Source organism: Megalobrama amblycephala, linkage group LG24 (genome assembly GCF_018812025.1).
Source record: "Megalobrama amblycephala isolate DHTTF-2021 linkage group LG24, ASM1881202v1, whole genome shotgun sequence".
NCBI lineage: Eukaryota > Metazoa > Chordata > Actinopteri > Cypriniformes > Xenocyprididae > Megalobrama > Megalobrama amblycephala.
In genome coordinates this window covers 11,214,639-11,228,199 of record NC_063067.1, presented here as the reverse complement: position 1 = coordinate 11,228,199, position 13,561 = coordinate 11,214,639, and the positions used below count along the sequence as shown (strand labels likewise).

The 13,561-nt window shown below is 38.5% G+C and overlaps 1 protein-coding gene across 1 annotated transcript; it reads right to left on the bottom strand.

The window, feature by feature from the left end:
* Positions 1–489: 489 nt before the first annotated feature.
* Positions 490–11,682, bottom strand: dnmt3bb.2 (DNA (cytosine-5-)-methyltransferase 3 beta, duplicate b.2). The gene is made up of 25 exons (XM_048177573.1): positions 10,801–11,682; positions 9,653–9,774; positions 9,352–9,497; positions 9,050–9,221; positions 7,460–8,961; positions 7,021–7,168; positions 6,768–6,896; positions 6,549–6,658; positions 6,409–6,471; positions 5,663–5,806; positions 5,462–5,569; positions 5,031–5,178; positions 4,614–4,913; positions 4,474–4,518; positions 4,315–4,394; positions 4,029–4,141; positions 3,268–3,451; positions 3,081–3,165; positions 2,833–2,978; positions 2,596–2,686; positions 2,292–2,440; positions 2,015–2,100; positions 1,259–1,328; positions 1,035–1,156; positions 490–941 (listed from the first exon to the last, which is right to left on the bottom strand). The coding sequence occupies exons 2-25, from the start codon at positions 9,762–9,764 to the stop codon at positions 785–787; spliced, it is 4,410 nt and encodes a 1,469-aa protein (XP_048033530.1). The 5' UTR covers positions 9,765–9,774; positions 10,801–11,682; the 3' UTR covers positions 490–784.
* Positions 11,683–13,561: the final 1,879 nt, after the last annotated feature.

Here is a 13,561-nt window from a genome sequence, read left to right as displayed (position 1 = left end):
GGATGCTGCTGCCAATGAAGCTCAAGTGGCGTCCCAATAGCGGCCATTCCTTCACATTGCACATTTATGTAAACATTTCACACATACTACTATTCTTTTTCTTTTTTAACCTCCTCTAAACATTGTAAAATCGTACTAAACAACTACTTGTACAGTGGAAGACTTTTCCATGACTGTCATTCCAAAACAAAACACGCTTCTGTCTTCATGTTTCAAAATAAAAGTCGTTCTGCTTCTTATTTTGTAGTACCAGTTAAGAGTCTCTTTAAACACTCCCAGAGTGATATATGAAAGCAGTGAATATCTAAAAACTACTTAACTTAGTAAATGTATCTCATATAAAAGATTAAACCTGTGGTTATTGCAATGTAGAATAACTATCAGGGTTAAAGATAAACCAGGGATCAGCAAAGATGCCCTGTGGTGAATTATTGTTAATTTATTTGATAATATACTTTACTTTAAGACACAATAGAGATCAACACTGAACACATTGACCAGGTTTATTCATTTTGCTCAATTCCAAATTTGTCAATCCATTTGTAGCTTAACTTGATTACAAATTGAGAAAAAAAATAAAATACAGTTTTAAAAAGTGACCTGTGATTTGATGCATCATTCAATAAAATGGAATCAACTTTCTTTCTTTTCATTATTCCATACATTTCATTATTCCATACAATTTTGGTTAAAAAAGGTACAACAATTAAAAGCAACAAACTCATGTCCCTGAGTTTTCACACTGACAGAAACAGATTAAAATCATGATTATAAAAACTTGTGTTCATTTCAAGGGGACCTCATCACAAGCAAAGTAATCCTTTAGTGGTGCTAAAAGATGTCTTATGACAGGGACACTCCAGGACTTCCCCAGCACTCTCTGCCTCTGCATACGCCCCATGTTTTTGACATCCGTGTAATGCTTTGGAAATCCAAATATTCTGTGAAAGTGCAAGTGACAGTGAGCATAAATAAAATACATATTTGTGCTTAAAGGTTTTATTTATAGCTAAAGGAGTAGAAGTTTAACTCACTTCTCCAATTCTGTGACCCATATATTGTCATCCTTTCCATTCATGGTGATGGGGAAATGCGCATCGTTGGTGCCCTGCTTCAGTGAGTTTGGCCGTGTAGTGATAGTGCGAACTTTTTCATACTGCAAAATAAGTACATTATACAGTGTTAAAACTCATCACTACAGTGATATCATACAATAACCATATACTGCAAATCTTTGGCGAGAAACTCAATGACAAACCTTTGCAGTGCGACCGGCCTCCAGACAATCCTGAAGACGGAGTTTATCATTCGGAGATGCTATGATTGGTCTGGTCAAAACAAATAAAACACTTAATGTATAATATCATAATTACATACTTTTTACATTAGGAATGTCCTGACCCGATCTCAAGGATCGTTATCGGGGCCGATTAAGTATTTTTTTAACTGATCGATATCGACTATCCTAAGCCTTATCCTTTATTTTACATCAGCTGTCACGCAGGTGTCGTGCAGTAGGTGGCGGTTTGCACCTTCAAGTGAGTTTGCCCACTGCCATTAAAAGGAAAAGAAGCAGCTCAAATGTGCACGCATGAATGAGGTCTGTTCTAGCGTGTCACACGCACGATCAAGCTTCTGTGTGTAACATTTTTGATGCACACTTTTGTAACAAATCACTTGAAAGTAATTTATTTACTGTTTATTATTATCTGCCGTCAGACTATCTGAAACACTGTTGCCATAACACATAACATATGTATTGAGCCCCTGAGAAACTCTCTGCACAGTCCTATATACATTGGATTGATTTTAATAACTTGTATGTACTTGGAAGTGTGCACCAAGCACTAGGAAATGACAAGTTTCGGAATATATAATGTCAATATTTAATGACTCGGATCGGCGGCACAAAAATCGGGACATCCCTGCTTTACACAGTTGAGTGTATTTACCAGGGAAATCATTGTCTTAATTGAGTTTGGTAGACAAATGAATATACCAGACTCAAACTCACCTGTTCATGCCAGGTATGTTCCCCCAGAAGTATCTTGCTCTGTGAGCTGGACTCACTTTCACAGCATCAACAAGCACAGGGTTACACTAAAGACACACCAGACACACTTAATACACCATGTAACTGGAAAACATTCTTTTAAAATGGGAGATGGGAAACAAGATTCAGCGGTTTCATTTTACTGAGAAAAATCTTACAGCCTGAACATATGAGCTTTTTAAATTTACAAGAAAATGCTGAGTCAAACCTCTATCCAACACAAGAGAATGACACTTACTTCCAGAAAGCGGCAAATGTCAGCTTTAACCATAGTTTGCATGAACACCACGTTCTCAAACAGCCAGAAGAACGGTCGTGGGTCGTCCTCCTTCGGCTTCATAACATTCAGCAGCCGATAAAATTCGAAAAAGAGCCGCCCAGTGCCCTCTGCAGAGAGTAAAGAGGATCTCAGATGCAATGAATTATGTTATGGGATCAGAGCTGAGTCTGCTCAGCAGCAGCATGTTCAACAAAACCTTAAATCTGATGTGTGAACCATGTGTTAAGTTAGTCAGTATCCAGACTTTTGACTTTTGTCTTACCAAACAAGCCTTTACGGGCAGGGTTGACTATGGACAAGTCATTACACGGACTTCCACCGATGAGAAGATCAAACGGGCCCCATTTCTTAATCTGAACAATAAAAAAAAAATTAAAAAAGAGAATAAACTCGATGAGCAGATTCTTCTCCGGATATGTAATTAAATGTCAGTGCATTTGTACAGAGAGGTTTTAACATTTTAAGACAAGATGATGAAAAAATTATTTTGCAACCGTACATGCTCTTTTGTAATGTTCTTAACATCATCCACATGAGTGATTTTTCCATCATGGTTGACCATAGAGATGGTAACTGATTCTTCATCTATTTCTGAGGCCACATATTGTTCCACTTTGAAGCCAAGATCCTTTAGAACGAGGTATCCTGAAACACAAAAATGCATTTAAATGAACCACATGACCAGTACAAGAACAGACTGTAATAAATGTATTAAACTACAAGTGAACCAGGAAGATGAGAAGTTACCTGTGGCTATACCATCAAATAAGGAAAGGACTCTGATTGGACGTCGCAGGTTAGCGGGGATTGATGGGTAAACACGATGAGGCTCCTGAGGAGGACAAATGTCAGAAGTCAAACCAATACAAATACAAATCAGGAAGATCATTCAATCTCTTTACAGGATAATGAGCGATATGAAACAAGCACTAACAAACTCCATGGCACTGTCGTTGGCAAAGAATTCCTGCACACGGATGCTCCAGTCATGCCTGGGCTTCAAGGCTCCAGAGCTGCTCTCAGGTGCACACAGGTAACAGGTCCACGGGTCCACATTTTTCAGCCGGTCGAATGTCCCCTCACCTATTAGGATATCCAGACAGTCCACACAGTAGGAGCTAGAGAAAGGAAAGGGACAATATTCAACTACACAAATTGGGGTTTAAATGTGTAAGGACACTAAAGACGATACTTCTAGTTGGCATTTTTCTATTCATATACAGTTTGTTTCGCCATCACCTGCTTTTAAATGGAGCGGCATTTAATAGACAGAGCCGTAGATCACTGACAAGCTACGCAATATCGCGTTCATTATCGCAGATGAATCGCCTTCGATAATGAACACGATATTGCGTAGCTTATCAGTGAACTACGGCTCTGTCTATTAAATGCCGCTCCATTTGAAAGCAGGTGATGGCGATTTAGCGGCAATCAGGGAACCGGCTTTACTGACGAAATGCGCGTGACAATCGCATGCGATATATCACCCAGCCCTAACTGTATGTGCAATGACGTAGAGATAGTGTAATGAGGTGTGACAGTAAATTTACAGTAACATGACTACGGTCTATCTGCTTGTTAAGTCTGATGTCATGCGTCGCCGATTCCGGGTGCAAGAGCTCTACCAGATGCCCCAAGAAAAATACAAATGGTCCTAATATACACTCACGATGTGATAATTTTATAAACACTCACCGACAACAGCTTTCGTGGCCGCACAGAATGACCTCCATGCCTGAACAGCACACGGTGCAGTACGACTGATAGCCATCTTCATCATAACGGTACAGCGTCTCCGTGAAATTATACTACATGTGACAAACAGATGCACCATTGAAATCATTCAGCTGAAACTAGTGATAATCTATGCACACACTAACCTACTGACAATGTTTAAGAATATTGACTGTGTATACATGATTACAAGCAATTTTGGTAACAGGTATAGCTGGAACCCATGTGAGAACTAGCATCTACCTACCTTGCAGTTCGCACACAGCCTTCCTTCAAAGAGTGGGTGGATGATTTCAACAGGCATACTCCCACATGATAAGCAGAACTCTGAGAAGGAAGAGGGAAAAAAGTAGGATGAACTTCATTTATTAACAGTTATTGCAATGCCTATGAAATGATTTCTCACCTTCAATGTTTCGTTTGTTTTTCAGAAATTCATGCACCATTTGATCTGAAAATATTTTAATAAACACCAGGTTAAATGAGATTTTTTGCTTTACCAACACAAATTTTAATAGCAATAATATATATGAATGGTATACATACGTCTTTTTTGGCTGTTCTGTCTGGACTCAATCTGTATGGCGGGTTTAATATTTTGTTGCTTATTCTGGTATGCATGTTTTTGTTTTCTACGGGTCTTCACGGTCTGCGAGGATCTCTGATTCCATTTTGGATACATGCGTTTTCTGTAAGCATCTGTTGTCCCAAGGTCTACTGAGCCATCATGCAGGTCCAGAGATTCAGGGAGTTTATTTAGAGACACAGTTAATTGAAATAACTTTCCTGTATGGTCTTTGTGGTTTCCCATGTCCCCATTCACTGATCGAGGCATATAAATCTTATCTAAGGAAGAACAAAAGATACAAATACAGCAAATTAATACAGCATATGATACTACAGCCTACACAATGAAATACTGCAGAGGTCAAAGAGTGTCTTCAGTGCTTATCTACTGCATACCACTGTATTCTGATTGAGGTTGAGGTTGAAGTCCATCTGGACCCGATGGTTCAAACCCTCCAAAGGCCCAGTCCAGCATAACTCTAAGCAGTTCATCTGTAGAGTCCGTCTCAGGAGAAAAAAACATTCTACTGCGTCTGGACGCCACCTAGAGACACATGACAAATCACACAATGAGAGGCAAAGACCTTTCTGTACTAACATTTGGGAGTATTTTATACGCAAAGCGTAATTTCTGTGCCACTAGCACCACCAAGAGGAATTTCAAACAAATGTGTTGTAAAATGCAAACAAAAATATTATCAGTGAAATTTAGGACAGAATTAGGCTTAGCTTCCCCAAAGCTTCTCAGTCTGGTTTTCCAGACTGTAATCTCAAACTAAATTGCAAACAGCATGCTAATATATAACAAAATTAGCAAAATTCCTTACCTGCAGAGAATTGAAGATTGCATCTTTATATGCCTTTACGGTAGCGAAGGAATTAGAACAGAAGCACTTAGCAAATGAAAAGAAGGGCAGGAGATCATCAGCTTGGATCTGCAATAGACAAAAATATATAACATGATATTTCTCATTGAATCAATAAAAGAAAATACAAAACTTGCACATAAGACTTAATCATTTTTGTACCTCTGATAATATCCTGTTCCCAAAGAAAATCACTTTACACATGGAGCCACAAGGCCTCTTGCTGTCCCAGCTCTGAACTAGTCCAGGCCAAAGACCAAAGCCATCAATTGGCCCCCAAACCATCTCACCAACTGTGTAACCATCCTAAAGAGAGAAACACAGCAGTCATTGGATGGAGAGCCTCAAGACCTACTTTAGTCCTGCTTGTTTTGATTTTCTGTTCCATTTTAAAGAAATAAAGGCACAGAAATACTTCAGCTTTAAAGGGATAGTTCACCCAAAAATGAAAATTGATGTTTATCTGCTTACCCCCAGCGCATCCAAGATGTAGGTGACCTTGTTTCTTCAGTAGAACACAAATGACGATTTTTAACTCCGATCTTTTACATATACACATATACTTCAATGAGAGCAAGACATCACTGCCGCTGTCAGAGCGCGATCAGACCTCACTAAGCGAATGCTGAATGCAGTTTCGTTTCGTGTCTTAGGACATCAATGTGTCGTCACGAGCCGCAGGGCTTGTCTATGCAAGTTTTATTTACTCTTATAGTAGAAGTTCCCATCCACTTGCATTATTTGACTGACAGACGGCAACAGTTAAAAGATCAGAGTTAAAAATCATCATTTGTGTTCTACTGAAGAAACAAAGTCACCTACATCTTGGATGCGCTGGGGGTAAGCAGATAAACATCAATTTTTAATTTTTGTGTGAACTATCCCTTTAACCTAAAAATTGAAGTTACCTGGTATGAACCGTCCGTTTTCTCTTCGTTTTGTGTTGACGAAGTTGTATTTTCTCTTCTTTTCTGGCAGAAAAAGTAAAGCGTTCAATCAAGATATCCAGAACTAAACTTTAAACAAAAAACAATGAGCAGATATTTACCGAATAATTCCATATGACATCATCAGCATCAGTGTTGTAATCATCATCATCATCAGTGATTTCATCGTCATCGTCATCACCTATGATTACAGACACGTATGGCTGATCACCTGGGGAAAAAAAGGGCAATGTAAGTTTCACTTAGACCTGTCTCAATGTTGCAAAATTGTACAAAGGATAAAATACCACTAGCTGGTAAATCTGAAAAGGGTCTGAAACCTTCGATGTTATGTTGGCTTTCTGTTTCTGAATCAGAAGATATTGGTACAATATCATCCACTTCTAGAGGCGCAATGTCCTCCACTTCCATTGGCGCAATGTCGTCCATTTCCGTTAAGTCAATGATATCTGAAAATCAAATGCGTTGTTAGTGTGATGCAAAGCAAGTAGAAATTGGCTCCTTAAACGTCTTTTGATAAGTTTAAGTTCAAAGATGTCTTTAGTTTTGTAGAGTATACGCATGTCTCATTACCAGATGTGATGCTCCCTTGAGTCTCTGGGCTGAGATGTGATGGAGCGCTTTTATATGAGCTGCTATCTGTGACGTCGTCCTCAGCCATGTCCTTCTCCTCACAGTCCTCCATTTTCCACTCCTTGAAACTGTCAGTTTGTTGAATCATCTGAGATACAGACAAGCACAAACACACAAATACAAAGCAAACTTTAAGTAAAATCCACAGTCATGATGCTAGGGTGTTCTAGATTTTAGACTAGTGTGTTGCTTGCTATGGAGGAAATGTGATCTGGATGTTCTTGATATTTTAAATATCATCGTAAATCTTTTAATCCAAACTAAACACATTGCATAAACTCTCTGTACATTAAAAGTAGTTGGAGAAATTATATTTTGTCACACATATCAGATTAAAGATAATTAGGTTTCTCAAGCTTTTTATAGTTCAGTGACTCACCTGTTCAAAAATGATCTTTTTTTTCAATGTTTTGGGCAGGGCCAATAAGCTAATGATTAATTTCCCAAAATTAGATGTCTTTCCCATAATCCTCAGCTCAGTCATCCAGTACTGCTCCACCGACTGGTCAGCTGGATGTGCTTCGCCCTCATCAATGAACTGGTACTCCAAAAACTCATCTGTGAGCAAGCTGACATTCTCAGGGTTTGAGCAAACCCCAAAACTGACACCTAAATCTTGGACGACTTTGCCAGTCATCTCAAGCTTTTTTCCTGGACTCAACACTAATGACAAGTTCCTCAGCATGGAGTCTGGGAGGGGTAAACGTTCAACAATATTAACAGTAACAGTCGTGTAGAAGGAGATGATGGAACTGTGGAACATCTCCAAGTGGTCAGACAACTCCGCAGAGCATTGCAGGAGAAAATCAGCAGCCTGTTTGCCAACTTGAACCTCTCCTCTTGGTAAATGTCCCACTGTGTCCTGTACAAGCGAGGTCTTTTTTCTCCTAAGAAAAAACTCTGCTGCTTTTGGTCTGAGGAAACTCGCTGTGTAAAATCTTACTAACTGAGAAGCATCTTGGAGCAGCTGTGTCACGCTTACACCTCGGTCGAAACTCTCCTGAAAATCACAAAGCGGCTGCAAAGCATGGCTAAGAAAGAGAACGCAGAGTCTTATTTTGGGATCGCTAAGATGATGACAAATTGCTTTTTCATCTGTATCTAGAGATCCAAAGTATTTCTCAAGGTCTGACCAAGCTAAAGTCATTTTCTGGATTATTCTCCAGAAGAGAGAGCATTGAGACGGCAGGAGATTATTGAAGTTTGACCCCTCAACATCTTCAAGCAAGTTTTGTAGAGCAGCTGGGAAAGATGGAAAGTGTTTGTAGATTTCTGTGATGAGATTCAGAATCAGGCCAGAAAACTCCATTTTCATGACACCATTATGGCACGCTTGTCCTGCCATATCTGTAAGTCCACATAAAGATACAATCTCAGGTTTCAGCAGCTTGAGACCAGCGAGAAGATGTTCATGATCTGGGAAATTTGAATAAAATATTGCCATGTTCATTAGAGGTATTCTGAACTTCCTCAGCATCTCCACAACGCAGGTACAGATGGCATCAGCAGTCTCTTCCTTTGGAGGAAGAACACCAAGCAGTCTGATTTTGTTTTCCCCAGTAGCTTTGTCAAAAAAGCCCAACAGGACCACATTGGCCTCTTTCTCATCCTCAAGCTCCACTGCATGGTATAGATAAAGGCAGTATGGAGTCTGACTGCAGGAGGCTGTAATATCTTCCCAGTATTTCTTGCCTAATATTAGACTGTACTTGCTATTGGTACAGTTCGATCCAGCATCAGTTGAGATAGACGGGCAATACTTTCTGGTGAAAGACATCCAGGAGAAAAACTCATGTGACACCTTCTTAGCATTTATCATTTTCTGGTTTAGACACTTTGTTTCTGCAGGACTGTAGAGTGTTGAAGAATCTTCCTTCTTGGCTATCAATAAAAAAAAAACAGGAAAAATTCATAAAAATGACACAGATCATATCATCAATAATAAAAACTAAAAACAGTAAACACTTACACATTCCAAACTCTTTGCTTGATTCCAATGACACCACTTCCTCATCAACAAAAACCTCCTGAATGTTATACTTCTGCTTTGCAAAACTGAGATCATACATATCTTTGAACCATGTAAGCAAATCTAATGTTTTTAGTGTGTCTCCATTCACCAGCAATTTCAGTTCTAGTTCCTATAAAAGGAGAAAAAAGCATCTGTTGACAAAAATGCATGTTGATAACTGCATAACAATATAACTGGAGAAAAAAAATGTTTGATGTAATTAAATTTTACTTTTTATTTTTCAGTTTACACAAACTCACTTTCTTGATTTGTGCTTTGTTGAAAGCTTCCTGTAGCAAATTGAAATTATTCAAGATGTCCGTGTTCTCTTTTGCTGTGAATTTCACTTTATTTATGTCGATAGATCCAGGATGAATGATGTCCATCAACTGACAAAAAGCAGCACCTGGAAAAACACACCATTAAAGTGCGTTAGTAAAAAATATTTAAACTTCAAAACCAACTTCATACAAAAAAAGTTAGCAACTAGCAGTCAATCTCAACATAGCTGGTATATCCAATTAAAATAGCCAATTTTAATTAACCAGGAAACAAAAATACCTGAGCAGGTGTGTTCCACTTGACTGAAAGTGGCTTGCAGTGTGTCATTGAGCCAGTCCAACAGCTGACTGAGGTTGTTTCTCTCATCTCCAGTCTTTACATTCACCACCATTTTTCCATACCTGTGGAGATATTGTAATGAATTAGTCTGAAAACTTTGATGATATAATTGTTACAGGTAAGTACCCTAACGATGATACACACATAAAGAGAGTATTAAGTATGTAATAACTCATTTACAACACTAAGATTCTGACATTAGTAAGTGCACAGAGTAAAAAGTGCAGTTTATAATATACCCGCAAACCGCATTAAGCGCTAAATGTCGTTTTGTTCATTCATCCCAACAAAAAAATCAGTTTGAAAGGACAAACAACCGACCAAAAATAAGTTTTCTTCTTGGCAGGAAGTCTTTATGGATGAAAACGATTCGTTTAGTCAAAAGATAAAAATCGTTTTGAAAATAAGAACGTTTTCAGAATCTTATGGATATATCCGCGTCTGCGCATGCGGACCCCTCAATTTACCGCGAAAACTTAAAGGGAGGAAAAAAAGAGCTGCTGGGGCCAATGAAACGCGAGCGGCCTCCCAGTCCCAGCAGCAGCCATTCTTCCACACTGCACGGTGGGACACAGACTGCAGGGAAACAAAGAGACAAAATCCAATGTCTTAAAAAAAAAAAAAAAAAAAATGTTTCTGTCTGTTGCTGAAACTTTCTGCTAAAATTAACTTTCTGCTGTATCTAAACACAAATGTATTCAAAATTATATCGGTTCACACAAACTGCGTTAAGGTAACTGGAAATTACTTTAAAACTCGTTAATTTAAGTAATATATTTTTCTTAGACGAAATGGTAAGGTATGTTTTTTTTTTTTTTCTTTTTTGTAAACATTTATTGTGTTAATTATAAGGCGCACAACGGGTTCATGTAATGTTTTGTGGTGAAGTAACCACATAGTGATCACTACAAATTCACTTTTAACGCTTCTGATAAGTATTTCAAAACATAATGCTTAACATGCATAACGATCTTTAGCGATATCCTGATTTGCAGCTCGCGCGCACAGCTTCCGCGTCTCACGTCGCGCGGTCGGCTATTTACATTCACTGTGTAAGTTATACAGATAAAGAGAAATTCACTACTTACCACAACCACCCCGTCGGTTCAATGTTTTGGTAATAGGTCCTACCTCTGGCGATCCCGCGACTTCAGCGGATCATCGGATTGGTCGATTTCACGTAGGATCGCGTAGGAATCAAAAACGCTCTATTAAATGCGTTCTGCTGTTTTACAACGTGGAAACACCGAATATCAGTGGTGGGGATTTTGATTCATCCCAGTGACTCGATTCTTTTGAATCGGTTCACCGAAAAGATTCGTTCACTGATATTTTTGCAAGTTACATCCTTTCGCCAGTAGATGGCGGACCAGTGCGTGTCTTTTTGTGTTTAGATGTGAGGGGATGACACCGTTTTCAACTAAAACCGGAAAACTTCTTATGCGTTTACGACAACGGCGTTTTTGTGGCCTGAAAAAGCAAACTTTTGAAAACAGGTTTCAAAGTTCAAGTATTTGAACATGATACCGTTGTCATCTCAGTGTAAACGGCAAAAACGGTGACGCAATGCGTATTACGTGTTTATTCTATCCACCTTATTTTTCAACGCGAAGGTCTGTGAATGTGTGGGACTTCCGATTTATTAGCCGCTATAGGAAAATAACGAGAATAATATCGAAGTGCAGTAAACTGTAAAAATGAAGTGATAGGCATGCGCGTTTGGCGAGAATGCGCAGGCGCGTAGTCTTTATTTACAAAGTGACATCGCCAACTAACGTTACTTGTCTGATACAGCGTGTTTAGTCATTTTCGCGGATCCGTGTGAACGGAGATAAATAACGTTGTCAATTCTGTACAAAGAAAAAAACATCTTCGTTTTTAGTACATCGTTGTCGTGTAAACGTACTGAGTCAACAGATTCGTTAAAAACGCCGAGTCAATCACGACCGAGGTGAGTATCCTTAATAGTTATGTTTTCAAATCTACTAAGAGATATTAAAAGGTATCCTACGCGTTCTCCCGACACTTAAATTCTTCCGCTCTCTTTGAGTTGTTATGAACGATACTTACTAAATCACATGAAGAACCACATCTCTCGTGAGTCTGCAAATCTTTGTTCAGTGCTGCGCCGAGTCTCGTTCAGACTCAAAACAACGACTCGTTTGTGAGGGGGCGTGTTTGTTCAGTTGGTCCAACCAATGAAATGCTTCTTACAACCCGCATTCGAATGCTGTTTGGTCATACTCTTTAAAGACGGTTCAAAACGGTAGAAAGGGAACGAAAAACGGACTGAATTCGGAATGATAGCACTTAATTACTCTTAGGCCAACAATTTCTGCGATATCTTTTTATGGCAGTAGCGAGAGTCTATCCGAATTCAACATATGAATGTTGACCGAGGCACCTTTGTACTTAAATAGTTAAAATACGAACTAACGTTAGGTAGATTAAGAAAAATATGCTCGGAATTGCATATTACCATACAATTGTTTTAAAAGTAGGCCTATACAGTATAGGATACCAGTCGACTTTCTGTATTTGCACAACAACAGTGGGATACTGTATCCCACAATGCAATCGACTTCACTCAACCTGGCGGCCATGAAATGAACCGGAAGTAATTCCTTTTAGCGGTTCATTTGCACGACCTAAAGATCAGTTGTATCTATATCTCAGTCTATGAAGTCTTATAGTTTCAATTATGCCTGTTACTTTTGTTTGCAAAAAAGTAAGTTATCTAAATATGACTTCAAAAGGTTGACTGAGACTAAACGAAATGCAAGCTAGTAACATAACAAGCTAATTTGACAACAGTGTTTCACGTTTATTGCTGTATACCGCATAAGATTTTTAAATGAACACGCCTTATTTAATTGAAGCAGTGTACAGTATAAACGATAGCAATATTTCATTATAGAGACACCCAAATCTCCAATTTGTTTTGTTTTCCTACTTCATATTGTGAATGAAGCACATATGTGCGTCTGAATACTAATTCACACTGTTGCACAGTTAGATCTTGTGCATTATATGGACTAGTTGACTGCAGATTTGGACGACTAAACTGTAGCTCTGTTATTATATAATAAATATTGTGTAATACTCGCTACTAGAAGTGTCAGCACATAGGCTAATGTCTTTGCGGTACAGCTTTTCATTCACTTTTGACTGTGTCAAACTTTGGATTTTCCACCTCGTTAGTCGGACATCAACCTCAGCGAGACGCGTCATTTGACGTCACTTCCAAGATGTCTGCAAGTCCCATGGCAAGTCCTGCTTATGCTTCCAATGAGCATAAACGTAAACACAAACTTTAACATTAGACATTAAGTTTATGTAATAACTTCGTTTTTGCTTTTCATTAGCTGTTTTTTCAAAGCCATTTTATATTTTTTATTCTGTTTTTTTTTTTTTTTTTTTGCCATAATTGACAAAAAACACGATATGCTCTCGTTGTGTCGTGGCGCCACCATGTGTTCAACATGTGCAAGTGACGTCCGATTGCCTGGAGCTCACTGAGGTCTTAAGTGGGACATTTAATTTGGGATATTACCACGTGCAATCTCGTCTGGAACGCAGCATTACTGTATATGAGCACTGCATATATGCATTATGGTATGAGTATATACCATAATGGAAGATCATAAAAATCAGTCGTTTGGGGTTTTGGTCACTATATAGTGTCGTTTCAGTTGAAACCATGTTTTGCTTTATATTCCTAATTCCTAATAAAATTATTTGACTAATGTTTAAAATAATATTTTTAAATTTTTTTAAATAATTGATGTTCTAATTAATTGTCGGTGGTATTGGAGTATTTCACCTGACAAAATTCAGTATTTTGTGTTT